This window comes from Tubulanus polymorphus, chromosome 3 (assembly GCF_964204645.1).
Source record: "Tubulanus polymorphus chromosome 3, tnTubPoly1.2, whole genome shotgun sequence".
Lineage (NCBI taxonomy): Eukaryota > Metazoa > Nemertea > Palaeonemertea > Tubulaniformes > Tubulanidae > Tubulanus > Tubulanus polymorphus.
Genome location: NC_134027.1, coordinates 5330414 through 5357160, shown reverse-complemented (window position 1 = coordinate 5357160; position 26747 = coordinate 5330414). Strand labels below are relative to the sequence as shown.

The window sequence follows — 26747 nt, the reverse complement described above, 5'->3', positions numbered from 1 at the left end:
TTTATGAAAAAGTGCTAAATTTATTTTTTGCTATTTTTGCAACGTGTACATTTGTACCACCAAGAATGATTAATTCTTATTTCCTCAGTAAGCACAGTGATTCATAATGCTTAATAATTGTTGGTTCAGATACAATGAATGGTACCAACTCATCGATTTTAGAAATAAGAGTCGGTGCTTTGCTCTCGGCAGGGTCCATGAAATTGTCATCATTTACAGATTTGATTCGGTCAATTTTACTACCTTTAAAAAATGTTTGTATATTGACTTTAACTCTTGGCGGTGGAGTGATGTGCCGATCAGCAACTGATTCATGATCCAGAACAACAGGAACTTTGTCAGGAGTATTAATTGAAACTGTAAGACAAGTTTGAGGAATCTTCTCTGGAGTGCCGTATACAATTCCTTTCGGTGGATGTGATCGTCGTTTGCCCCTCATTTTGACTTTCATCAATGTCTTCTTGGTATTTTGCTGTTGGACACTAATTCGGACTTGCGGTTCGTACATGAATGCCGGTGTAAAGAATTCTCTTTGCGGTCGAGGATCCAAATACTGTTTGAAACAATCCGTATTAGCGCGTTGTCTACAGTCCACTCCGTAAACTGACTTTTCATAATTTACGATTGGTATTATTTCCTTGGGTTTTACGCGTTGGACAAATTGATGAAGTTCATCGTACGAGCTATGATCTGAGAATGCAACAATATGAACGAATTCTGAACATTTTGAAAACAGATTGCAATCTAAGCCTTCAAACAATGCGGTAGGATAAATTACAATTGTGCGTTGTTCACGATTCCAGTTTTCTATTGCTTTTACGCTTACTTTCCATTTTGGCACTAAACTAACGCAATGATAAAATTCATCGATCGTAAATATATCCGGTAAATCTATAGCTTGATAGAGCTCGTACCGATGAGCAGCAATATGAATCCTTTCATTTGTCTGCTTGGCAATTTCCTCGATGAGATCCTCTTTGCCGATATCATTCATAGCAATAACACGTCGCGAATTTGAATGCTCATTTACCAACTTCAAAACTTCACGTTTCGCCACAGAACGTTTCGGAAATTTACACTTGATATCGTTGTACGTATTATCCAAATATAGCGTGTCAATTTGCGGAGAGCTACTCAATGGACTGTCAACTCCAAACATTGCTTCAGTATATCGAAAATCACCGGTATATAAAACACGACCAAAGTATGCATCGAATAAAAACATGACCGCCCCGGGGCAGTGATTCGCATCGATCAAAGAAACTGTCATTGTCTCAATTGGTTTATCATTGATACGAATAATATGACTTTCTCCGACCGATAGTGGATGGAGGTATTTTTCATCGATATCATACTTGTGACGCACAATTTTTGCGGTAGTCGCTGAACAGTAAATTTTGTTCGACCAAGACGATCGTAGGCCGCTTGTATGATCGCCATGCGCATGGCTCAAGAAGAAAAATCGAATATGCGCTGGTAGTTTCCGGACTATCCAAAAGTCAACAGCGATTGGACTGTTCTTGATAACGCAACCATTCATTACTGCGGCTGTTCCTGAAAGTTACAAAAACTAAACAGATTTCAATTTTACATGCAGTTGAAAAAGCAGCCATTTTGTTTCACAAAAAAACAAACTTATTTAGAGTCAGTCACTGCTGGCTATTTTATTAATTAGATTGATTTAATGATCTGATAAGAAGTACTGTGACCTACCGAAACTTATTTTACGTTACGCTAATAAATCGAGCGTCGTCATCAGAAATAAAGGAAAAGTGAAGTTTGTGGGTCTCGTAGAAGTTCAAATTTACGAAAGGCGCGACGACCTTGAGATATATTGAATTGAATTGTTTATGGTGGCGATTCTTGTGGTTGATTGGATTTGTGTGATTGATTTTATTATTGTCGAGTTGTGCTAAAACAAACCAAACTTTGTACAGTTTAAGATTCTGACCCTCTTTCTATGTTACTGGTTCGAATTAGAATTAGTGGTAAGTACCAAAAACTAGACGGCTGCTCGCCCAGTGGATTTTTTTTAGCCAGCAGTCCAACCTCAATTCAATTCTCAATTTAATAGTACTTTATTTCACCTAATTTTGAACTATATCTCTCAAACTTCATTTAAATTTATTCCGATTGTTTTCTTACCTAACACTGTTTTTATGTAACGTATGATTTATTTTGCAGGGTTGTTAATGAATAATGGCATCTAACTATGGAAAAAGAATGGCGCATCTTTCTGCGCGCATTTTCAATGAAGTAAGCCGTACAACGAATGATAAATCGATGAAAGTTGTCAAAATATTCAGCCAACTTCCAAATCATCATAATAAAGAGATTACGAAATGGTATCCAGATCATCCGAAATTAGACAAAATAATGAAACAATTACGTGCATATGGTTTATATAGGTAGGTTTTTTGCTAATTGATGCCCTTAATTCTGTTTATGTAGTCAGGTAATCTTACTGTAAAACATTTATATTATTTTGTAGGGATGAACATCTTGATTTTGTCGATGAGATGGAACGATTAAGAGTATTAAGAGGAAAGGGTAAAGTGAAAAGGGGCGAAGGAAAACGGGCCTTGTTGAAAAAAGAATAGTTTGATTTGTGTGCGTTTGAGTGAATTTATGTAAATAGAATAAATTTATGAAAATAGAAAAATTTGATGAATTTTTCATGATTCTCTCAATTTAGTCCGAATACCAGAGGATGTATAGGTTCCCCTACAATGGCTAGATACTAGACCGACTACTCATGGTAGAATGGTGCGAGGAATATTATATGCTAGGGTTAACCAACTATCCTTTCTCCTATGTACATGAAAACTGGAATTCATGACTCAAATTGCAAAACAGATGAGATTTTACCACCAGGAAAGTAGAACACAGACAAATTTTACTTCGATAATTAATACATTCCATTTATTATACATAGGCCTATATTATTGACATAAATAATCAAATTTATTAAACAAATAATTAGATATTGATCTAATCGCCTTGGCTGGACTGAAAGTTCAAAAATCACATACAGCTTTGATTCATTTAAACATGAAATCTATTGTCCTCCGGATGTAGACAGAATCGGTGGTAAAACTTTGTGTCTATCGGAACCAGGTCGCGATGATGGTCTCGATGATTCATGATGGTGTACTTTGCCGGCGGCCATCGGTCTCGAGGGGCTGCCTTGGGTCGATGCTTTATCTCCAGATTCTGATGGCATTTTGAATGGATCAATTGGATGTTCACCGTTCTGGGATGAAGGGCTGAGTGTTCGTGGAGCCGATGATAAATTCGATAAACTACTGCTACTTCCTGATTTATCTACACTAGAGTCGGGTGAAACTGCAGGTAATGCATCAATGTCTTGATTCGGATCAACTGGTAATGATTTCGGTCGTCCTTCTTCGCCTGCTGTTTGTGGAGTTCTTAAAATAATTCATTTACATCATCAGTTTAAAATGTACTAATGATTATGAATGAATACTCACTTAGGTCTAATAAGTTTAAAACCTACTATATATACAACGATTAAAAGCAAATATAATTTATCAATTAAAATCGAAAGACCTGACGGAGAATCAGGTTAGGTTAATGGCAGGGCCATACCTAGCATTTGAATTTTGGGAGGGGCAGTTCTATTGGATACTTGTTACAATAACATTTGCAAAAAGGGCACTTTTCCAAAATTTCTCGGCGCAGCTGCCCCTAATTAATTGTATGGCCCATGATAAGGTTAAAGTGGGTTTTAACCTTATTATCTATGAGCACATCAGTGTGACTATTCTACTATGAATACTCACTTATTCAATAGCTCCTCATAAAGACTTGGTTTTCGACCAGTCACTGCATCTTTCGCGGCACTTTGTCGTCTTTTAAGCGATTCTTCCTCCTTAAAATCGATTTAGATCAAAGATTTCATTCTCAGATTATCTATGAAAAAACGAATTTCTCATACATTTCAACTTTATATGGAGCACACAGAATATACGCACCACTATACCTCTACCAGTTCCTGGTGGCAAAGTCACCAGACTGGAGAGTCCAGCTGGGGCGCTGTCTGGTAATCTAGGCCACGATTTTGGCAGTGTATAGGCTGACAATGGTGGAATAACAGCAGTAGAATCAACAGTGGCTTGTTCAGTTTGCTCAGATTGTGCGGGTTTCTCCTCTTCGGGGGACGTTGTTCCTATTCCGAGATAATTCAACACCAATCGTCGTAATGTTGTGTATGCCTCAGCGATGTCATCTGCGTTAAACAAAATATTCGTTATTGACAATATTACGAAATGATTGTTAGCTAGCACCATGAAAAGATCTAAAGAACATGCTTTTTACCGCTTTTAACAAACATATCGAAGAATCCTGGATTTTCTTGGTTGTATTTCACATACAATTCTGATCGTTTCAACGTGTGATCAATTTCTGTTTCACTAAATATCTCCATTTCTCTGAGCCTTCGCTCGTGCACTTGTTTGTCCAGTGGCATTATAAGTACATATCGAGGTTCAAAGTGAGAATTCTTCAAGGTCAATACACCCTATCATAACAATAATTGGAAAGAGTTTTACAAGAGATTTACAATAGATAAATACTGAAGAGATGCACTGGTCTTATTTACCTCAAGTTCCATGTGTACGACTGAGGCTAGACCTTCTTTAGCCACATTTTCCATTGAGTCAATTGTCAAGCCATACCATTCCCCGAGATATGGATATGTATACAGAAATCGACCCTATCAAAAGATTTCAAACAATTGTGGTAATTTACGAAATAAAAAGAAACACTACTTACAGTAGCGCAACTTACATATTTGATGATTTCTTCAAAATCATCCAATGATAGGAAGTGATATTCTTTATCAGTTGTTTCACCAGGATATGGTCGCCTAGTTGTGTGAGTAACACTAGAAATATTGAAATAGAAATACCAAAATATCTAAGTAAAACTCTTATTCTCAGAATTTCCAGATCCTATAGATAAGCGATCTTCTCAATTACCTATAACCAAAATACTCGGGAAATTCTTCAACCAATTTCAAACTGAGTTCTTTAGCTCCAGAACCTTCGGGTCCAACTAGGACTAAAACTGGATAGGGGGTGTAAATACTTGGCAATGTGCTAGAAAAAAAAATCGACTGCTTAACCTCCAGAAAGTAATGAATATTCGGAATCAACTTTTATGGACACTCACCATTCCAGAACTTTGCTCGGTTGGAGAAAAGAATAAACGACATGCATAATGTGATCTCTAGCAGCAACAACTTCCATAGGGGGACTAAACATGTTGACAGCTGCAACCTGCAGTAGCAAGTGTCAAAGAATAAAATTTCTAAAAATATCTAACTTTTTAGAACGTGCAATTTTACATACTTTTTCTTCAACATCAACACGATGTCTGTCCAGTTCGGTGAGTTTTTGTACCCTGAATAGTATCGCCAGGCGATAATCTGGAAGTTCTTGAATTGGGTTTCGTAGTAAATTCAAGTTTCGTAACATGGGTAAATCTTGCACATATTGTATCTCGGCAATATCAATCACCTAAATAAATAAAGATTCATCTAAGGTTTTATACGCTGTAACATGAATTCTCTGCTTAATACCTTAAATATGCATTACCTCATTAAACTCAAGATCAATATTTTCCAGGAAAGGATGGTCTTCTAACCCTTTCAAACTTCGGATTTTATTACCGGATAGATTCAAGGTCTGCATAGAAATCAAAGCGCAAGAATGTAAGATTTGATGAAAAACAGAATATTCTTGACAACGCACTCTTTCAATCTTATACCTGTATGTATCTCAGAGAAGTCATTTGCTCAATTTTCCTAATTTTGTTGTACCTCTGGAAATGAAAACACAATAGGTATTTAACCTTTAGAAAAAAAAAAACAGAATTATAAATTTAAAAGATGATTTCTGGATATATAGTAACACAACTTACAAGGTTAAGATAGGTAACTGGCAATTTATCAAGTCCTTCTATTTTTTCTATCTGGTTGTGTGCCAAACTTAGATGCTTTAATCTCATGCAATTTTGTAATCCCTGAATTTTCTGGATATTGTTATCTTTGACGAGTTAAAGAACATCTATTCAATAATTGATATATACATAGAAAACATCCTGTGGTGTTTCGATAAATTTGTTCTACTTATTTCGATTGAAATATTCTCCATTTAAAAGGATACTATCAACATTTAATTTCATGAGATAGTGATGTGCTGACAGATCAGCCATTTCTTCAATCAAGTTGAATGATAAATCGACTTCTTTTAGATTTCGTGGCGCCTTGAAGTCGAGCAGCTTTGTTATTTTGTTATTTGAAGCGTCCAATTCCAAAAGGAATGGAATATTGCCCAGTGATGTAAGATCTGAAATTTTACAATTAACACAGATAACAAAATGACTTGTGTTAGAGATAAACTTATTGTTTCAGCCATTTTACCTGATATTTCATTATAAGGAATTTCAATTCTTTGAAGATGGATGTATTCTTCTAAAATGCTCAAATCTTTCAAGTTAAACCCCTGAAAAAAATGAAAGGAATTCATCAAGATTTATGATATTCAGCAAAAGAAATGAACAATCTATTTTTCTTGAAAAGAGCTTACAGGTATAGTCAAATGTAGGAAGACTTGTTGAGTGCCATCAGCTGATCTGCCTAGATTTGAGAGACCCTGTGCAATTGTTTCCTCATCCAATATTCCGGCAGGTGACAGCTAGAATTCATCAAACAGGAAAACAATTAACAATATTCAGCAGCAGGCTGATGTGTGGTGTCATAATACGAAACTCGAAAGCCAGCTAAGTAATTAATATCAGGTTTTCATAAATGAAAAGCACACCTCTTTTGTCGGTTTGCCTGTGTCATTTTCATCAAGCAAAACATTGGAATTTACACTTGCACTGCTTGCAGCACTACTCGCATTTGCCAGTCGACCAGGCAGGGAGATTTCACTGGCTGGATCATCTTGCAAATGACTTTCTGATGTCAATGGAACATTGTCATTATCATTGTCTAAGTTTAAAACGTTTGTCTCGTACATAACGTACTGCGCGTCATCGTAACCTTCTTGAGCTACGTTACTTGTAGTGGAATATCCATCTCTCAAATTGAGAGAACTGTCCATTCCGCTGTCCGCCATTATTGTTTATCTTAGTGACCACCGACAGATGTCAGTACCAAACGGTACAGTGCTCATTTCACCGCAGTCCATTTCCGTTGCCGATCGCGGGTTTTAGACAAAACCAAAAAATATTACACTGCGCCGTTTACTATATCTCTTTTAGAGTCACTTTATTTATTAGTTATGGATACAAAGAAACCTTAATCCTTTGGAAAAATGTACAACGAATGAAGAATTTTTATGTGTGTAATGAAAGACTATCAATAAAATTAAATTGAATTGTATCGGTTTTCGACCAATCAAAGGCAGAGATACAACCCAGTGGCTCCATCTACACACATTGGATTGATATCATCTGTCAAGTATATTTCTCACGTTTTAGGTAATTACACCGTCGTTTTTTACGTCTCAAATCATGTTAAGCCGAATTTAGGTTGGAACAGATTTAGAGGGACTGAATGGTTGACATGATCTTGGTTGAAGTATTCAGTGAAAGCTGTTTAAGAAGAGTTTAAAGTGTAAAATATACCGGTACAGGTGGCGCCACCAAACGCATTTTTTTATTTGCACTATTCTCCTTTTGTAGTTGTTTTTTGACATACCGAAAATCTGACCACACATGACCACGTGTAAAACTAATTAATACACTCCATTCAGGTGAGGGTTTATTTGATTTTTATTTTGAATATAGACATTAATGCCTGCCAGACTAAAAGATGGTGCAGACTGACTTTAACTTTAAGCGTTACTTTTTTCTCTATTAATTATTTCACATTCACTGCATCAGATGCAAGCGTATTTCTCGATCATGTTTTCCGTTATCTATTGTATTTCTAGGCTCAACATCATGAATTACTATGCACCCGGAAGCCTTCCTCTGAATGCGACAGATAAAATCGCGCCAAATCCGGCATATCAAGCAATGGGTTATCCTGGACCTGCTATGATGTCATCCGGTCTGCCCGCTCAGAGTCCTGGTATTTATCCCCCGACAGGTCCATCAGCACCACGACCAACTACACCTGTTAGTATGGGATATGCTGTAAATCCTAGTCAGGCATACCCTGCTCATCAAGCAGGTTTGTATCAATCGCGACCAACTGTCAATGCTGGTGTTCTGCCGGTTACGTCGTATCCTGGCTACCTACCGCAACAACAAGTGAATGGTATATCAGCTTATAGAGGTGGAGTTAATGTTCCTTATCCAGTCACACCTGCTGCAAGCTACCAACAACGTTCTCTACAGAACACTGGTCCGAATTATGCATCGTATTTAGCAGGCAGTGCTCCGGGCGGCGGCCAACCCGCTGCGGCTGCTGGTCTGAATAATGGTGGTATGATGTATCCAGGAGCTAGTGCGCCTTCACATTACCCCGGTAGTATACCTCCGAGTCAAATGGTACCCGGTAATCCAGGGTATATGTATGCTAGACCGTCAAGTTATCCGATGAGAAGTCCATACCCTAATGTTCCGCCCGCCCAGAATCCGTATGGAGCTCCTGTAGCTGGTTATCCAATACACGCTCAATTCATGCCTAGATAAATCTAGATTTGAGGGAATACACGACACGTATAAGGTACATATTCGGGTTCTATCACATTACGAAATAATAACGATTTCAGATCTTAACTATTAAAAAACCAATGGTGGTCAAAGAAATTTTATAGTATGCATATATTTATTGAGCAGTATTTATCATCATATCTGAAATTAACGGAAGTCATACAAAGTTTTTTGTTTACTGACAATTAATAGCCTACTTTTCTATGTACTACGACTGTTGTTTGTGTTTTTTTGTTTTTTTTTTGTTACACATGTTAGTTGACTTTTAAAAAAATAATACTTAATATAAGACCGATTTAATAATATTAGCTTTTAAATCCAAAATTTATTAGACTCTAAATTGGATATTGGTATATATTTTTCTACGCCTGTTTTATGTATTGAAGAACTAAATTTACAAAATTCAAAATACCAGTACTTAAATGTGTGAGTATACTTAAGAATTGGAAATGATTTTTTGGCATGATTTGCGTTTCCATACAATGTTGGTAGAATTTTCTGTCACTTGAAAAGAATCATTTAAGAAGACGAACAATGTAGAGAACCAAGTGATGCTCCAAACCATTCGTATTTTTTGAAACCCAATGAGTAATCAAACAATTCTTTATGACTTTTCCCTAGTTTTCAAAAAAACATTTAAGTATGTTAAGGATAAAGTTGATTAAAGTATATTAAGGCTTAAAGTTGAATTTCAATTTTTTCAATCAATTTTCATGAAAAATTTAGTTCTTGGTGAGTACTCACTGTAAATCGTGTATGTAAGAGAAATGGTAAGTCGGGACTCCAGTCATATAAAGACGGGCCAATCATGACATGTTTTATGCTTGAATGTACTGTTGATTAGCAGCAGGCATCATCAATTTCATGTATTATATCCTTCCAAATTGAAAATTTAGGATTTTAGGCTTGTAGCACAATGGACTGTTTGCTATGTTGGCTTAAACAACAGGCCTTTCAGTGGCTCAAAAGGCAACCTTGAAATAATTATGATTATGATGATTCGAAAAAAAAATTCCAATTAGCTAAGTGCTGGGATTAGAAAAAAATTATACTGGAATTGAACTCTGAACAAGTGAATTCATATCTAAATTTTGTAATGTTTGAATCAAAATTGACGCATGATGGAAATGTATTTTGAAATGGTAATTAGTCTAAAGTAATGTATGTAAAATTGTAAACCGTTTTCGATAGGATTAAAAGTAAGTGCTTGAAAATTGTAAATATTAGGCTTCCATACCAGTCACTAACGACATATGCAAACCTAAACTGTCATATTAAAAAAGTTAATTGCAGCCTAGCATTGATATATCCCTGAACATGAGATGCCAAAATTGATGTATCATTTAGACATTATGAACTCTTTCTAGACTGAAATACGAGGACTGCTATTGAAGTAACGGTATGGTGTTGCACTGGTTATTTCACTGCAAGCTGTTTGTCATTTTTTATAAGAAAATCATTTTATTGTCAGGATTTTTGTCCCATTTTGAAAAAAAGAGTTTCATAGGTTTTTTGTGAAAGATGTACGCTTTTCAGATGTGGTGGTTTAGGAATGAAATGATTTGTGCTATTTGGTTGTACACATTTGAATAGATACAGCTAACTACGGATACCTGCATATTGTATCACTTGGAACTGCCAAAATATCTATAAAGTATCTGTATTTAGGCATAATGTATTTATGAATGATAATACTCCCAAGTGTAACACATAGAATTATACAATATAAGCATAAATACCAGGTATGTATCCATTATATGTTGTGGTAAGCTTCAGTCATGGAACATCACAGAGTAAAAAAAAATACTTGGGAATTTTTCAAATGAACAAAGAACATTTTATTACGATAGGTTGTTTAAGAGAATATGCAAGATTTCTTACACTTTATACAACTAAAGGTGTAATTATGTATATTTTATGTATACATCAAATTGTAACAGCATCGATGCAAACAGCGATTGCGAAATAGAAGAGTTTGTGGAGAGTGTTTGATTGTAAACGCAGAGTTGTCTAGTTGTTGATTAAGAATGAAAATGTTCATTATTATATTTGATGATGTAATGGTTTTGATTGGTTGTTTGTTATCGATCTCTTTGCGAACATTTTGATGTGGCGTTTTTTTGTGAAAATCAGGAAGATTTTTACTCCTGGATCCTGTTTCCAAAAATCTTTTTCTGCATTTATTCTGTAATGCATTTTATATGTTGAATTAAAGAAACCTGATAAAAAAAATTTAAAGCTATATTTGATATCTTGGTCTTTTCTGCGAACTGTTATAATCCAGGGGTCGGTTTTATAAACTGGTGTCAACTCTAACCGTTGGTTAACTTAATTGAAAATGAATTGAGTTAACCCCGGGTTAAAGTTAATACCAGTCTATAAAACCGACCCCAGAGCTTTAAGTAAAATTGTTAGGCTGCATTGGTTATATCTAATTCCGCGTAATGTATTGCTTCTTTCATGGAATTCTGCAGAATCGAGAAATCAATCTAAAACCAGTCCTCATTATTTGTTGTACGTTGCAAAATAAATTAAAAAAACGAGTAGAAAATAATTTAAACAAAAGGATTTTTCCTTTCGTCATTTATTCCACATATCATCAAACATTATTGCTATGTTTAACATAGATTACAACGATTATGTATTTCCTATACAATCATTGGTGTAAATAATATACTTAACTACATAATAAGAAGTATATCTTCAAGTAGTAAGATGGCTTAAAATAATATACATTATCACAGCTTTACTTTGTTTTTCTTCAAATCTCATTATTATATAACAATAACATGTCTTGGGTTAAAACTTATTAGCACTACATCATAACATATACAAACATAACACTGAACAATTTACAATATAGCTGAAAGTTCCTACTGGTAAAATTTGGAAGTTTTGGAAAATTTGTAAATATGAATGTTTTTGAATCAGCTCAGTTCAATTTATACACAATTGGTGTTCATGATCTGAACACCTGGAGAGATCATTTTAATGAAAAAAAAAACATCATATTTTAATTAAGATCATCCTTTTCGAATTCTCAGTAAGTTGCCTCTAAGTTCGGAAACCCGACCGGGTTTGGTTGACCAGAGTGATATCCCAAAGGTGGAGCTCCTCCTGAATATGGTAAAAATCGTACATAATCGTCTTCATCAAGGAAGGATGGTGCTCCTGGATATCCTCTAGTTTCGATGTATGATTTATCTTTCGGATATGCGTAGGATGGATGTCCGGTGTATATCGATGGAACAACACCAGCTTGAGCTTGTGGAGGGATTTCAATGGCTCCATGGCCCTAAATTGCAGTAATAAATATAAATCTTATAATAGATTTAAACATTATTATTGTGAAATACAAAGTTCAAGCCACGGTGGAACCTGGATTTATAACGGTATATAGGTTATTACAAACCTAAATAAGACAATTAAGACAATTCAATAATTTCCAAATAAGACAATTCAATAATTTCAAACTGGATGTAACAAACTATTGTTAACGAACAGATTCATTGTACCAAGGTTCCACTGTAGTTTTAAGAGTTTATAAGATAAAACTTACGGGAGACTGCCTAAACTGTAATTCCAATGGACCATAGAGATGAGGCACAAGAGGTCTGGATTGAGTATAAAGTCCCCCTAAAGCACCGTATCCTTGATGACCACCAGCAGATAGTCTATCAGCAGCATCAGAGCGAACCTGATTCAAACATTGAACAGCTATAAATCACCGAGTAGAGGATGTAAAGATGATATAATACAGCGAATATGTGTATGCTACCGTTTTTAGGATTGAAGCAGCTTTCAGTTTGTCTTGTTCAAATGGAAACGCACTCATAATGTACTCTAATCCTAGCTGTGTCTGACAATCGGAGAGCACCCTGTTGTAAAAATGATAAATCATCCTTTGACACTTATTTCTTTATTCGTACACAGGTCTTAAAAAGAATAGAAATTGGGATGTCAATTATCGACATCAGGACCTGGTACTTACCGCTTGATGTGATTTAGAGCCACTAGTTTATCATTATGAATCGTGAATGTAGCCAGAATAAGCCGCGCTTCGTCACATGTCATGTGGCATAGTCGCTGCCAAATATCAAGAAAAACAATTGAATCAGTTCGGACATTACCTCACACAAAGTGAGATGTATTTGGAACAGAGAAAGAAAGATACTCACTGGTTCTAAAATTCTTATGGCACCAAGTTTATGTTGAGGTATGGGAATTGATTGAAGTAACCATGCAGCCTGTAGATGATTTTAAGAAAGATAAAAAATTGTATTGGGAAGTCAATGAAAAAGCCACAACAGTTCAAAAGAGATAGAGTTCGAGTGCTGAAGTCGTGAGGCACAGGGGCTCGTATTTGAATATTGGGGGTGAACTGTAGCTTAGATCATCAAATATCCAAGGTACCCTTCTCTTTTTATATAGGCCTATATAGTACCTTGGATATCTGATGATCTAAGCTACAGTTCACCCCTAAACTTCAAATGCGAGCCCCTGTGTCACGAGGTGGATCTGGGGTAGTCCTCCAGAGAATTTTTCAAAATTACACATCTCTAGAGATGGTATTGTAGTTTCTATAAAAGGCAGTGACCATTTTTGTGCATCCAGTAGCTCAGTGGTCAGTGGAGTCTAAACTCACCCTTCTTAATCGGATTCACTGTATGTTTTTTCATGCGTAAAAACATGGACTTATTATTCTACATCTGACCTACCTGTTCAGCATTGAAGTAACCTTTTGATTTAGAAACGATTTCCATCTTCTTTGCGGCGCAGTTTGTTTGCTGAAATTGTACACATAGTGAATTGGAGTTAAACTGGGCCCTAGTCTAGTACCTAGCCATTGTTCCTCGTTGTAGGGAACTGTAACAACGTCAACGACTGGTATTCAGACTAACTGTAAACTGGGCCCTGGCAAGGGAAGGAAGAAATTGGATTGAATCGGTCGGAAAAAAGGTCAAAGCCAACGGAAACTGGAAAGCCAAAAAAAAGAAAATTGCACGAGAAATGATGAGGAATAATATTGCACACGACCAATTTTTTGATTTGTCGTCATGCAATTTTGTTTTCTTTTTAATTAATTCAATGATACCTGATCAATGCTTGACAGCAGGCTGAAAAATTCATTCTGACTCAAAGCAGCCTTCGCCATTCTGTGTCTTTCTGACTCAGTTAAAGCAGAGATTTAATTCAGTGGAATATTTCTTTCATATAGGGCCTAGGCTAGATCTTGAAGAACAGGATTGTTTTCCTTGACGACAAACCGGAAGCGCTTGAGACTGGTTTCGAGAGTATTGCTATATGCTGGTTTAGGACTTTACAAAGTCCCTAAAAGAAACCGCATTCAGTTTGCCAGTCACGTCCACTACCTTAACCGCTAGAGATTTACCGTTTACTGGAGATTAAAAAAATTCTTTAATAATTGAAGAGTTATCCTGCGGTACAGTATTTTAACAGTGCTGCTTGGATACAATTTTCATTCTTTTTTGGAAAATGACTTAAAAGTGTCTCAGTCGACCCCGGCCGCCGGGCACAACATATATTGAGTACTATTTTTCAGAAATTGCCATTCTTCTTGAGAACTCCCCCTCACAAAAGCTCGGCATGGGTGGGTTGTTGCACTTCGAAAAGTGCTTTCTGTGCAGAGAGCCATCGGTGGAAAGTTCGATCTAAGTTAGTGTCGCTCGGCACCGGCCGCGATGACGTCAATTTTGCCAATGTGGCGTCGACGTACATAACCAAATGAGTTTCCTATAACAGTGATTGATTTTGTATGGTCCCAAAACGGTGACTGCTGAATTAGAAATATGATCTCGGGCCGCGTACTGCTTCGGCATCCTGACTCATCGAGTGATGAAATTAACTCAATGACACCGAATATATGCATTACCAGTATGGCCTTTTTCGGGTCATTTTTATTCATATCAATAAGTATAAGTATCTAACACACTACAACAACGTATTGCAAAACTAGTAAACAATAAAAATTTACTGAAAAAATCTTTTATGAATATAATTCATTGTTTGTCTCATCCAGATCAAGATGCATGGACCACTGACCGTCTTTGCATTCTAATGTACAACCTTTAATGCGTCGATCATCACACAATAAACCAAGCGTTTTCTTATCAACAACAGACTCATATGGAACAGTGTCGGCGGGAATATTCTTCTCAGATGCTGTTGTCAGAGCATCGGAAACAACCTGATCATCATCATTTTGGGTCTGAACTAGGTACAGCTCGCTATCGTAACCGTTTCCGAGTGGAAGTGTCGCTAAAATCTTTGCGCATAACTTATTTTCGTCGTTATTTGTAACAGATGCATCTGATGCAGGAACCAACACAGGTTCATCGGTGGCTGCGGGCTTTGATGGTTGTGGAGCCAGCACCGGTTCATCAATTGCACGTTTTGGTTGATTCACTGCGTCTGACTCCTTATTGCCGTTTAGATTGTTATACTCTTTCGATATTTCATCAATAAGGCTTTCGTCGAGCAGTCCGATCAGTTTATTTGCCAATGAATCGACTGCTAAACTTTGACAAGCTGCGCAATCGTTGGATAAAGTAGGAGCGTTTCTCGGCGCTAAATTGTGATGACCGTCTCCTCCCGCACCGACTTCGTTTAATCGACCACCAACCACATTATTCGGCATAAAGTATAAAGCACTGCGTACGGGGCCAGCAACCTGTGCTGGATGGTGACAAAAAGACCCTCTTTGCTGATATCTAAGCTGTCGACGAACTTTCGTTTGAGGATGCTGAGAATTTTTTGGCTTGGACGACGGATAAGCGTGGAATGGTGGCGATGGTGTTATATTCCGCTGTCTGAATGATTTCGATGGATCTCTGTTTGTATCAGGCGCTACCGCTGCGGGTGGAGCCCGATGATACGTCAGGATATTTCGCGTGGATCCTGGAACTGCTGGTTGAAAGCGACTAACCGAACAATGGAATGATGCCCGAGGTCCAAAGAAACGAATGTGTGCGCCTGCGTTTCTAAAAAAGAAGATACAAACTTGTTTGACCAATCAATCCATTTGAATAACCTTTCATTTTTTCTTCGTTGTATATGTCAAATTCAGATTCAGCTTACCGAGTTGAATTGGGTCTAAGAATATAAGGCTGATTTATCAGTGGAGGTCGCCATCGTTGATAGAATCCTTAAAATTGAGGGTTGTACGGGTATATTCTAATAGCGAAATTGAATATTTCTAAATGTATTTCATCAAACAAAAAAAACTAAACTAAGAAGGCGCAGGCCTGCATTTTACCTGGTTTAGGGTGTGAAACTGGCCCAATCATAGTTCGTGAAATGTTGCTGTCTAGAAGACTGAACCTGTTGGTATCAGTTGGTGGCCAATATGGATTGTACCGATATCTTGGAATCCATTGTTGATTTTTTCCTTTAACCTGAAAAAATATACATGTAATTTCAATTCTTGAAATGCATGCAGTTTTAACAGGTACGGATCTATGTGCCAGGATCTGATTTAGGGAGGAGTGCACTCCAAATAATATTAGGGCACCCGAAAGAAAGCTCATCGGGAAACATTAACTAATTTCTTTTGAAATAAAGGGAAGCTTTTATGAATTTGAGATTTTTTAGGTATCAGTTTAACATATTTGATTTTCCTGTCAAATTTTGATTAGGGCAACTTGACATTTTTGGATCATCCCCTGGACCTGGATCCACCCCTCGCTGCTACCCCGGGGACGGGGTGCTTGCCGGTTTTTTGCGGTTGTTGGAAGTGGGCATTGGCTGGTATGAGCAGAATTTTGTAGCGTTTGAAATAGGAATTTGAATTAAATCGAAAATGAATGATCAGCCAAAATTGCCCACGGCCACGAAGAAGTACCGGCGTTGCAGAGGTTCAGTAAACGAGTGGACTAAATTATCAATTAATTAAAAATCATTCATTTTGTGGGCGGGTGGATGATCGTATGTCAGGACTGAGTAGTGAGACTAAGCGACCGATGGCGACCGATGGCGAGGTCGAGCGAGAGGTCGGCTGGGTCGGTTGGGTGGGGGTTGTTTGTTCGGGTTGGTTTATTTTTGGTTGGGTGTGGTGTGGAACGGAAGCCAGTCAGTCGAATTTGAAATTTTGCACTCGATACCGGTATCACACTTGTTGGCGTATCTTGCATAGTGTAATCATTCACTAATTCAAAATTCATGAAATGTAATGCAATACAGTTACTGCGAGTGACTGCTGCATTCCTGGCTGGCCTAGCTTAGGTAGTTTTGAATTTTCCGCACACACGCATGGAGCCACTCGGCCGTGGAAACGCGCGCTTCTTATTCAGTTTAACCGCGCATGCGGAACCAGTCAATGCCTGTCACATGATCGATTGTTCGGCTACTTTAGAGGCGAAAGTCCAGGTTACCGAAGCGTGAAATCTATAGGAAAATCCCGACTGAATGCGATGAAGCGAGAACATGTCAACAAGCCGCGAAAAGGTAATACGATACAGAACAATGTTGACATTCTTCGGCAATTGTCAGAACAACCGTAGCCTTTTTCGATTGGCCTAAAACTTTTTTGACGACTTTTTTATTAAAAAAAGAATTATGATGGAGCGGATTCAAAATCCGCCGGGTCCCCTCTACCAGGCACCAGACCAGGACCAGCGGGTGGATCCATGATTTTCAAAGTGGGGTTGCTCTGCGCGCAGCGGGCCATCCCAAAGAAAATTTTGAAAAATTAGTCTATCAGAAATTCTGGGAATTTTTAGGCACAGGCACAAGCTGATCTCAAGTACATTAGACGATTAGTGAAGCGTTGGAAACCAGAAAATAAAGGAAAGGAAATTTAAAAGGTGATCCACCACCCTTGGGTTCACGGTTCGCAAAGAATTATTCCCGGTGATTGACCATTCATGTGTGTCACAAATGATAATCTAATTATTAACCAGGAACTCAGTTCCTCAGCAGCAGGTTTTTAACTTTATTACTGAGTTGAATAATTTTTCGCGCTTTAGAACCTCATGAAGTAGTGTGAGAATTGCTTCTAAACTCCTGGGGCACAATAAAAGTGTGCTTCATTCAACCAATTAATAGTCAGGTGTCAGGGAGTAACACCTTATCCAGAGATTAAGCTATTGATAGCCAATGAATTCACACCTGATAACGAGCCTCGTGTCATTTAGTTTGTGAAAGAATTCATTGCTTTGTTTATTTAGTATTAAACCAAAATCCATCTGGTACTCCTCCAGTATCCATGCATCATAATATATATAATATTCAGGCGACTTGTTTGATGGGTGGTAGCCTACCAAACTGTTGAGTTTGATTTGATCCATGATGGTGCAACATCAGCTCTATGTAAATAACCACCATCTTTTTATCTGTTCCGCGTATGTTCAGTACTGATGCCCTGATGCAGAGGGTTTGAAATCACGTGAAAAAAGTAAACCATTTCCTGTAATAATGTCAATGGAAGTAGGTCTGTTGCCAGTAATCACACGCACCTTTTGTTTTTTGCATTGCTTGTGATGTGGAATGATACACATTGAACATAATTTTTGTTTGAACTGGAACTAAAAATAGTTTATGATTTTATTTTGTATCTAGTACCAATTTTGTTCTGTGTTTTCCCCTACTTTTGTCTTAATATAGTTAAAAAATCTATTTTTTGCCAGCTGGGCCTGATGTTTTTTTGGGAAGATGTTTTCTGACCACATTGAATTTAGCTAAAATACAATTATGTAGAATTATTTCTGTTTTTCTGTTCTATAAATAAAACTTGTTCGATCATCAACTCTCTTCAGAATGTTTATAACAAGTTTTAGTTTGGTTTTTTTCAAATTCAAACGATTACGTTGAATTTTTAATTCATCTAATTTCGTTAAGTATACATGCTGTGAATTTGAATTATTTAACTTATTTTAATTGGTCAAATTTCTTCTATAGTGTCTTTATCATACATGGTGATAACAAATTAGGGTCACACTGTCTCCGGCCAATCACTGCTCTGTTACTGGTTACTTGTGATTCACTGATAGCCCTCAACTCTTCAGGACTGGTCTCAAATCTCTCTGGACTTCTCTGTGACAGAAACTACGAAACCAAGCGTATTGCGTGCAGTGTCATTGTCATCTTATCATGTGTTTCTAACTATCGAAAGTTAAATGGGTTAGATCCTGGTCAACTTGTGCAGTAAAAATTGTTTGTTCACAAAAGCAGGACGTACAATATCATTATTTGCGAGAGAAAGAGAGAAAGAGAGAGAGAGAAATCAATTGATTGTGGAACATAAAACGCTAATATATACTACTAAAGATTAGGTTTAAGTAATTTACGCTGTTGTCACCAGTCATGGAAGGCAACAATGGTATCAATGGAGAACACTTTCTCACATGGCCAAAATTTTCATGGGGTAAGTTATTTCGGTATTTGACTTCATAAACCTTTTCATATTTTGTTTCTTATTTCATAAATTCAAAAAGCAACAAGGCAGAGGTAGAATTATATGGTAGTTGATAGGCAAAAAAATTCTTAATTCAATTGAGAAAATACTCTTATATTGTGATTTTGTGCATTTGGTTTAAATCTGTGTTTTTGGTCACACAAATATTGTGTAATTATTGCATGCGGGACTTTGCTCCTGGCTCATTATCTAAAAATAGGCCTACACACATACATAGATGGATTTATTGTAACATCATATGAGCGCAGAGAATTAGGACACTGAATTAGGATTTTTATAGAATTTCCTGGTAATAATCATGTGTAGCTTGTGACTGCCAGCTTCACTGAACGTGAGTGAGTTGTTGACTAAAACTTGGAGGTTTTATCGGAATAACTTCATCAAAGTGTTACACAATTTAGATTTGGTGGGTTTGTATTGATTTTTCATCTTTTCTAGCTGTCAATTTCCGTATATTTTATCTTCAAACCATAAATTGCTGAGCCAAAACCATGATTGCCGATTTTTGTCAGCTTCAATGATGAATGAATACATTTGGATCGCAAAGACTATAACCAATAAAATTTTGGCCCTAATAAGCAATGTGACGTGGCATGTTCAAGCATCTCTGATGATTTACATTTTGTCTTAACAATTCGGGTCATGATAATGATAAGATACTAAAATCGGCCAATCAAAATGATTCTGATAATCAGGAGGTTATTGAGGAAAGTGTTTTCTCTCTTAGGCGAAAAAAGAAAATTTCTTTTTATAATCAAATAACATTTCATCAAAAACAGTTCATCCCTCGAAGGTCCAAAAACATATCATAATTTTGTTTTAATAGATGGCCCTGGTCAGCATTTTGCGCTGGGGAAGGGGAATGGCAGTGCATACGCCCCACGCTACGGGCTTGTATTGCAATCATATTCATATATGGAATCTGGTGGCTAGAATCAACAGTGATCATAACGAATTATTACGTAATTTGTCATTGTACTATCCATTCATCTCATCTTCAACATGAACGGATGCAGTCAGTCTGATTTATCAAGTTGAAAATTAAAACAAGTGGCAAATCTGTGATAGATGGAAAATGTGTTTCAAATGACAAACATTGGTACAGTGTTTGAACATGTATAAGCTAGTGTAGTGTTACCTCACTGTAACCAGTACTATGCACTTCATAATTCATTATCTTATCAGTGATTTACATAGAGATTTAGTTCGCTTTCTAAAATGTCAGTGTGAAAGATAAGATATGATTTTACAGAGGATCTGGTTTGAAGACCGTCTCCATTTATTCCAATGAATAGAATAGGAAATCTGTTTAAAGATAGATATGACATTTTCGTTCGGGCGTGTTGAAACCCTGACATGTTTGTTGATATTATATATACTCAAAAAGCTTATGACATGAATACATATTTATCATAGTATTCAATAGTATCCGTTTGGTTAATGATTTATTGAATTCATTATATTTTGACGTATCTAACATTAGCAGAAGCCCAAATGAATCATCGAGTGTTATAGATTCATATTTCAAAGTTAACTGATGAAACGGAAAACCGCAATTCGTAATAGTCATCGTACAGGTTAGCTACATTAATTTCTATATGATTTGAGGTGTTTATTTTTTCACTTTTCGCTAATTCAGTTCGATCATGATCAGTCATTATATCGTTTATCTGACCTATAATGATGGTTAAATCTAAATTCCAGAAACAATAAATACAGCGTGTCTATTGGTTGTTTTCAATAAAGTAGTGAATGTAAGGTAAATCAATGTTGACCTGATAAATTTTGCTGCTGTATTTTGAATAAATAAAATCTTTACTGTTCTGGTTCTATAGCATAAATTTGTGGGTGAATTTCAGTTTGAATTCATATGATCGTACTTTCTGATAATTATTGATAACGTTTCAAGTGTTTATCAGGAACTTAATGTTTAAGATTCTAAGCGAACTAGGCTAGAATGTTATCTTTTTTAAACATTCTGTACTTCGCTGCGACTAACATTGGGAGAAAAGAAAATTGATTATTTCATTAAAATGGAAGTCGTACATAGAGTGCTTATTTCTAGGGTATTTTTGCGAAATCCTTCATTTTGGGTAATTGTCCATTTTATGAGGGTGAAGAATGACAAAAATGTATTCAGTACTTGAATAGCATATAGGATAAGACGGAAATTAATTTACGAGACATATTGATAATGAATATCATTAGAAGTATGGCAAACTCGCAAACAGACCGGGATAGAGGAATTTTACCCTATTATAAATCACACTTTTATGTTGCCATGCCCCAGACTTATTGTAATCAGAATATGACTGTATAATATTGGTAAGATCAAATTGATAAAAATGAAGACATGTTTACTCATGAAAGGCCCTGATTGAAATCATATGACCTGCGAAGCAGATTGCGAGACACCAATCTACGTCATTGCCTAGGACGATAGACGCTCTCATGGAACGTAATGCAGCTACCTACTATTTGCATTTAGTTAGAACAATGACAGTTTCAATTACATGCCGGGGACACAGAAAAGTATTTAGGATCGCACTGTTATTTCTGAATTAATTACCGTTTGGATGTCAAAAAGACACCATGCAGTTTCATTATCACGGGGGTAAGTTTTGCAAAGATTGAACAAATATTCAACTTTCTTTTGAAGAGCTTTTAAGATAAATCATGAATTTAGATTTAAACCTCGAATGTTCGAACAGAAAAGCATTTTTCTTTGAGAGAATTTTTCGAATTTATATTCATGTACTAATACACACCTTTACCTGGCTGAAAAGGTCTGAATTTTGCTCGTAAATCCTTAATCATCAATTGCGACGAAGGAAGAAAAACTGAACGTGTCTTCATTGTGCCTGAAATCCCAATAATAAATGTGACTAGGGTAAGGGTCTTATACGTAGGTATAGACTCTGCACTTTGATTTGGGTGGGTAAAGGTTTCATGAAAACCGAATTAGATGAACTTGGTGCAATGTTCAATCCTGCTATACGCTCAAAGGGTATATGTATTAAGATAACACATGATTGATACTACTGTCTCTTTTTGGGGCGTATTATCCATGACCGCAACTCAATAAAGTTTTTCTATAATACATGTTGCGTAGATGAAATGTATTCAGATAGAGATTGAATCTTGATTTTTATGGATGTTATATTTTCTAGAAAGTGGAGAGCCAGTGAACAACAACATGTTACCAAATTTGCCGACTATGTCACAATCTGTGCAATCAATTCAATCACCGAATAATAATAATAACAACAGCCCAATGCATAACCAGTTCTGTGCGATATGCGGAGACCGGGCTACAGGTAAACACTACGGAGCGGCGAGCTGTGATGGATGTAAAGGCTTCTTTCGACGGAGTGTCAGGAAAAATCACGTATACACATGTCGTTTTACACGTAATTGTGTTGTTGACAAAGATAAGCGAAACCAATGTCGATATTGTCGCCTGAGAAAATGTTTTCGGGCTGGAATGAGAAAAGAAGGTAGGTTTAAGCGTGGACTCTAGAAAACGTTTTAGAGTCCATGGTATAAGTCGGGGTTAGATTTTCTATCCATGGTTTTGCATATATATGTATAAGGATATAGGGGTAAGAGGACACATATTTAATGAAGATAGAATTTCTATACATTTCCAGCAGTTCAGAATGAACGTGATAGAATCAGTGTTAGACGTACATCTTATGAGGAACTTCAGCAGAATAGCGCCCTGTCTGTGACAAACCTGCTCCATGCAGAATTAGTTTCAAGGCAGGTATGCGAGGTAAAATTTACTCTGCTTTGAAACCGCTTTTGCATTGAGTCAATGAATAATTTACAAAAAAATGCTTAGTTATCTTCTTATCCAGCTTCTAGCTTGGTAGCAGATTTCCCTGGCTGCTTTGAATGCTATGTAGTTTTTTCAACTCTGAATTTCGGTTTTACTTCATTATTTCAGATGGCATGTCCAACTTCATTGCCTCCAGGAGCAGATATTTCACAGAAGAAAATCGCCACAGTAATTGATGTATGCGAATCTATGAAACAGCAATTGTTAATTCTCGTAGAATGGGCTAAACAGATTGGACCATTCTGTGAACTGACTCTGGATGATCAGGTACTGACAGATGCCAGTAGAGAAAATGAGATGATATATTGAACTTTCATTCCTGATAAAGCCATCTTCCTAAATTTACATAGAATTAAATGCTTTCATAATATCTTTCAGATCGCATTACTTCGGGCTCATGCCGGGGAACATTTATTGTTAGGGGTTGCCAGGCGATCCATACATTATTCAGATCTATTGTTGCTCGGAAATGATTATATCATCCCGAGGCATACTACAGAAATAGAATTTAGTCGTATAGCAAATCGTATCTTAGATGAATTAGTTTTACCACTACGTGAAGTTCAAGTTGATGACACAGAATTTGCCTGTCTGAAATCCATTGTATTTTTTGATCCAGGTATGTATCTGCAGTTCATTTGAGCAGCCGTTAAGAGTCCTTGAATTAAGATTACATACTTTATTTCGTGATTATATGATATAATTACAGCAAAAGCTGCAGTAGACAGTAATAAAGTAAAAAGCATGAGGTATCAGGTTCAGATCAACTTGGAAGACTACATCAATGATCGACAGTATGACTCTAGAGGTCGTTTTGGAGAAGTTTTACTCCTTTTACCAGCATTACAAAGTATCACATGGCAGATGATAGAACAGGTTCAATTTGCTAAACTATTTGGTGTAGCAAAAGTTGACAACTTGTTGCAAGAGATGCTACTTGGTGGTTAGTTTTATTTGTACATTTTCAAATTCCCTCTGCTTCAGCTCCCTATAATTGTCTTATCCTTATTCCATTCGCAAAATCAATCATAGATTATCTAAAACGATTTTCGTAGAATCTTCCGAAACGCTTAACATCGGTATTTAGTCAGCTACGTCACCTTCAATTAGCTTTGCATGAATTCCATTACAGCATTACCTTCAATTAAAGTGGACCTCAATCAACTGTCGGCTTATGATGGCTACTACAGCCATGATCAAGAATACTCAGGTACCTGCATCTGAGTGCCTTTTTTGTCAACCCCTTGAATTTCTGATTAAATGACTTTTGAAAACTAATTCTTTTCTGGTCATATCTAGGTCATGGGTGGTAGCTAACATTAAGCATGTCCACAGTTCGTTCCAAGTGCACATATTTTAGTTCTCTATTTTTTGCACAGCACATGTCTTACACTAAAAATGTCCTCAATTCATACAAAGCATTGATTTAATGATGTTATGAATGCTTATGAGCTACACTTTTTATTTCAGGTGCTGGACATGAGTTGTTAACTAGTGGTCCTTCGACATCACCTGGGCCATTAACAGCCAGCATTCCTCCGCCACCACAGGGACCCATGATGTCGCAGTCACCTTTACATGACCTTCAAAATGGTCATCACCAGCAACAATTCGATCAACTACCAGCGATGTCGTCACATCATGATCAGCACACGATTACGCATATTGGAGAAGCTGCACGTATATCTGTAATTGAGAACAGTTTAAGGCATGGACTCGAAGCACATCTTCCATTAGCGCCGACTCTACACCATCCACAGTCTCCTCAACTTGAACAACAATTAACACGATCACAAAATAACTCTCCGAGATCTCCATCGTCACATTGGCAGCATCATGATGACACAAAATCAGAATCATCTCCAGCATTGCACTCTGAGTTTAAACTTCAAAACCCTCCAAATGGATACAAACGTGAATGATAAATCTTAATGAAATGATTTAGTAATTTCTCATATTCAAGATTTGAAAATATTTGTTGTAATATTTGTAAGCCAGTATGACATAACTGCGCATCAGTACAACTACCAAAAAAACAGTATTTTCAATGTATTTGTAAATGTAAGTCAACAACACTATATAAACACATATTAGCCTGGATTGAATACAACAATTTGATAATGATATGAAGTTATTGGAGATAAAAAGTTTGGTTATGGAGGATTTTTAATTTTGTAGGATATTGTAGCTTTTATTTCGATTGTTAGCGTAACTGCTGACTTTATGTATTTACTTGATATATATTATAGATAGTATACTGATATTCGTATTTAAATCATTTCTGCTGGACAGAAAGTAGTGAGATCACCAGTATTCTTCTGCGTGCCTGTAATGACGTAAAATGCTTTTTTGCATAGAATGAATGAATAGATTAGATAGTTCATATATGGTAAGAGAGTAAGCAATACATGGCCAGCGTGTTTAAATATTGCTGCAGTATAAACCAATTGATATATGAATGAATGATTCAATAATGAGAGGTTGTCTCTTGAAATGCTGATTTTCTATTCAATGTATGTGTTTGTAAATATGCAGATGATTCCTAGGTACCAATCCCAGTCGGTGCATTTAAGTATTCACTCTGGGGCCTGTTGCACGGTGGTGGCTTAGATTCAAGACCAGTCTAAGATGGTTTTAGCCAATTTAATAACTAAAGACCATTTTGATATAAGACCACTTTTGGACTTAAGTCATAACTGTGCAACTGGTTTCAAGTGCATAAGAATAAAAACGAAACCAATGATGCAGCCGAACATGGATGAGATTATAATCTTGTTCATAGTTGTAATACAAATAGGCTGTAAGGTTATTCATAAGTTCGAAGTCATGGCAAACAATACGGATGTATTTTTTGGTCAAGGCTCGCTACAAAACAAAAGTTTTAGAATGGATGAGTCCTAGTCAAGTCGTGTACAGAACCAAATTATTAATTGGTTTATTTTTATTGTAATATATAAAGAAAAACGAAAATTCGTAGAGATTTTTGCTGTTTTGTGTTTGCTAAACAATGATTCCTTGATTTTGTTGTATCTAGACCAATGAAATAGATGAAAAATCTATGTCCAAAGTGTATGCAAGAATTTAAATGTCATTGCATGACAGTTGCTCATATGAAACTCATATGAATGTCTCATGACAGTTTCCTCAATCCTGTATTAAAATGGTGCTGTAGATTTTATATACCGTAACCTGTGATTTTTTTCATATCCTAAAATCAACATGATTATTACTCACATATACATCGTATAATTGATATACCTGTATTTCCTTATATATTCTCGATTGAATTAATTGATTTTGTAAAAAATATGAATTAAATATACCAATACGATAATTGGCTTATCTGTTGTATTTCATCCTGGTTTGAAGAGACTATAATAGGTGACAGAAACATCGCATGATCGATTAGTGTGACATTTTGGTGATTAATCAGAGGCGCTGTAGTACACAAATATGCTGCCTGGAGCTAACCCTCAGCTTTTCCAACACTTTACCAAGCTGTTTTATCTATGAAACGACCTACCTTTTTAGATCCCACTTTAACAATTTCCTATTTAAAGTTTTAAATACATTTCTGGTCAGAGGATAGTGAAACCACGACTTCGCTCTACTGATCATATAGTCATTAGATTTTAGCCACTCGTGTGTTGCTGGTTGTAAAATCCACAAGATGAATCATATAAAAAACTAGAACATCTATGTATCAATTTGTATAAAATTTTAAAATCATTCTTTATTGACATGATTATAATATATGTGGTTGACAATGAACCATCACAGACT

The 26747-nt window shown here is 36.4% G+C and overlaps 6 protein-coding genes across 13 annotated transcripts; 3 read left to right on the top strand and 3 right to left on the bottom strand.

The window, feature by feature from the left end:
- Positions 1-52: 52 nt before the first annotated feature.
- LOC141900984 (5' exonuclease Apollo-like) lies at positions 53-1816 on the bottom strand. Of its 2 annotated transcripts, none has more exons than XM_074788030.1 (2): positions 1714-1816; positions 53-1570 (listed from the first exon to the last, which is right to left on the bottom strand). In XM_074788030.1, the coding sequence occupies exon 2, from the start codon at positions 1538-1540 to the stop codon at positions 77-79; it is 1464 nt and encodes a 487-aa protein (XP_074644131.1). In that variant the 5' UTR covers positions 1541-1570; positions 1714-1816; the 3' UTR covers positions 53-76. The 2 variants fall into 2 exon arrangements, with proteins under 2 accessions (XP_074644131.1, XP_074644130.1); XM_074788029.1 differs by having other exon boundaries at positions 53-1554.
- A 35-nt stretch (positions 1817-1851) lies between these two features.
- On the top strand, positions 1852-2850 carry LOC141901008 (small ribosomal subunit protein mS33-like). Of its 2 annotated transcripts, XM_074788061.1 has the most exons (4): positions 1852-1988; positions 2185-2408; positions 2492-2610; positions 2696-2850. In XM_074788061.1, the coding sequence occupies exons 2-3, from the start codon at positions 2200-2202 to the stop codon at positions 2598-2600; spliced, it is 318 nt and encodes a 105-aa protein (XP_074644162.1). In that variant the 5' UTR covers positions 1852-1988; positions 2185-2199; the 3' UTR covers positions 2601-2610; positions 2696-2850. The 2 variants fall into 2 exon arrangements, with proteins under 2 accessions (XP_074644162.1, XP_074644161.1); XM_074788060.1 differs by lacking the exon at positions 2696-2850 and having other exon boundaries at positions 2492-2644.
- A 74-nt stretch (positions 2851-2924) lies between these two features.
- Positions 2925-7151, bottom strand: LOC141900971 (leucine-rich repeat and guanylate kinase domain-containing protein-like). Of its 2 annotated transcripts, none has more exons than XM_074788008.1 (16): positions 6846-7151; positions 6612-6719; positions 6446-6527; positions 6189-6371; positions 5944-6068; positions 5791-5844; positions 5619-5708; positions 5373-5540; positions 5194-5300; positions 5001-5120; positions 4810-4906; positions 4622-4735; positions 4339-4540; positions 3996-4249; positions 3804-3892; positions 2925-3428 (listed from the first exon to the last, which is right to left on the bottom strand). In XM_074788008.1, exons 1-16 carry the CDS (start codon positions 7143-7145, stop codon positions 3059-3061), a joined length of 2463 nt encoding a protein of 820 aa, XP_074644109.1. In that variant the 5' UTR covers positions 7146-7151; the 3' UTR covers positions 2925-3058. The 2 variants fall into 2 exon arrangements, with proteins under 2 accessions (XP_074644109.1, XP_074644110.1); XM_074788009.1 differs by having other exon boundaries at positions 3295-3428; positions 3804-3885.
- A 299-nt stretch (positions 7152-7450) lies between these two features.
- Positions 7451-11312, top strand: LOC141901002 (uncharacterized). Its single transcript, XM_074788054.1, has 3 exons — positions 7451-7509; positions 7714-7784; positions 7965-11312. The coding sequence occupies exon 3, from the start codon at positions 7975-7977 to the stop codon at positions 8668-8670; it is 696 nt and encodes a 231-aa protein (XP_074644155.1). The 5' UTR covers positions 7451-7509; positions 7714-7784; positions 7965-7974; the 3' UTR covers positions 8671-11312.
- LOC141900991 (uncharacterized) lies at positions 11271-21987 on the bottom strand. Of its 3 annotated transcripts, none has more exons than XM_074788038.1 (7): positions 21892-21984; positions 13410-13478; positions 12870-12938; positions 12683-12777; positions 12470-12569; positions 12251-12388; positions 11271-11986 (listed from the first exon to the last, which is right to left on the bottom strand). In XM_074788038.1, the coding sequence occupies exons 2-7, from the start codon at positions 13452-13454 to the stop codon at positions 11732-11734; spliced, it is 702 nt and encodes a 233-aa protein (XP_074644139.1). In that variant the 5' UTR covers positions 13455-13478; positions 21892-21984; the 3' UTR covers positions 11271-11731. The 3 variants fall into 3 exon arrangements, with proteins under 3 accessions (XP_074644139.1, XP_074644138.1, XP_074644137.1); XM_074788037.1 differs by lacking the exon at positions 21892-21984 and adding an exon at positions 13787-14692; XM_074788036.1 differs by lacking the exons at positions 11271-11986; positions 12251-12388; positions 12470-12569; ... (1 more) ...; positions 12870-12938; positions 13410-13478 and adding exons at positions 13867-15692; positions 15790-15856; positions 15968-16106 and having other exon boundaries at positions 21892-21987.
- LOC141900982 (hepatocyte nuclear factor 4-gamma-like) lies at positions 18730-26290 on the top strand. 3 transcript variants are annotated; one of them, XM_074788027.1, is made up of 7 exons: positions 18730-19072; positions 22294-22620; positions 22777-22898; positions 23073-23231; positions 23343-23583; positions 23674-23907; positions 24435-26290. In XM_074788027.1, the coding sequence occupies exons 1-7, from the start codon at positions 19012-19014 to the stop codon at positions 24884-24886; spliced, it is 1596 nt and encodes a 531-aa protein (XP_074644128.1). In that variant the 5' UTR covers positions 18730-19011; the 3' UTR covers positions 24887-26290. The 3 variants fall into 3 exon arrangements, with proteins under 3 accessions (XP_074644128.1, XP_074644127.1, XP_074644129.1); XM_074788026.1 differs by having other exon boundaries at positions 18732-19072; positions 22774-22898; XM_074788028.1 differs by having other exon boundaries at positions 18733-19072; positions 22774-22889.
- Positions 26291-26747: the final 457 nt, after the last annotated feature.

What these genes read in the sequence shown, in the direction of transcription:
- LOC141900984 (XM_074788030.1), bottom strand. Translation starts at nt 1,540, where the DNA reads ATGAATGGTTGCGTTATCAAGAACAGTCCAATCGCTGTTGACTTTTGG.
- LOC141901008 (XM_074788061.1), top strand. Translation starts at nt 2,200, where the DNA reads ATGGCATCTAACTATGGAAAAAGAATGGCGCATCTTTCTGCGCGCATT. An exon ending in CGTGCATATGGTTTATATAG is followed by an intron (nt 2,409 to 2,491) that starts GTAGGTTTTTTG and finishes ATTATTTTGTAG; the next exon opens with GGATGAACATCTTGATTTTG.
- LOC141900971 (XM_074788008.1), bottom strand. Translation starts at nt 7,145, where the DNA reads ATGGCGGACAGCGGAATGGACAGTTCTCTCAATTTGAGAGATGGATAT. An exon ending in CCCGAGTATTTTGGTTATAG is followed by an intron (nt 4,907 to 5,000) that starts GTAATTGAGAAG and finishes CAATATTTCTAG; the next exon opens with TGTTACTCACACAACTAGGC. An exon ending in TCGTACACATGGAACTTGAG is followed by an intron (nt 4,541 to 4,621) that starts GTAAATAAGACC and finishes TTGTTATGATAG; the next exon opens with GGTGTATTGACCTTGAAGAA.
- LOC141901002 (XM_074788054.1), top strand. Translation starts at nt 7,975, where the DNA reads ATGAATTACTATGCACCCGGAAGCCTTCCTCTGAATGCGACAGATAAA.
- LOC141900991 (XM_074788036.1), bottom strand. Translation starts at nt 15,998, where the DNA reads ATGATTGGGCCAGTTTCACACCCTAAACCAG. An exon ending in AGTTTCACACCCTAAACCAG is followed by an intron (nt 15,857 to 15,967) that starts GTAAAATGCAGG and finishes CTCAATTTTAAG; the next exon opens with GATTCTATCAACGATGGCGA. An exon ending in CTTAGACCCAATTCAACTCG is followed by an intron (nt 15,693 to 15,789) that starts GTAAGCTGAATC and finishes CTTCTTTTTTAG; the next exon opens with AAACGCAGGCGCACACATTC.
- LOC141900982 (XM_074788026.1), top strand. Translation starts at nt 19,012, where the DNA reads ATGGAAGGCAACAATGGTATCAATGGAGAACACTTTCTCACATGGCCA. An exon ending in AACTGACTCTGGATGATCAG is followed by an intron (nt 23,232 to 23,342) that starts GTACTGACAGAT and finishes AATATCTTTCAG; the next exon opens with ATCGCATTACTTCGGGCTCA. An exon ending in GCAAGAGATGCTACTTGGTG is followed by an intron (nt 23,908 to 24,434) that starts GTTAGTTTTATT and finishes TTTTTATTTCAG; the next exon opens with GTGCTGGACATGAGTTGTTA.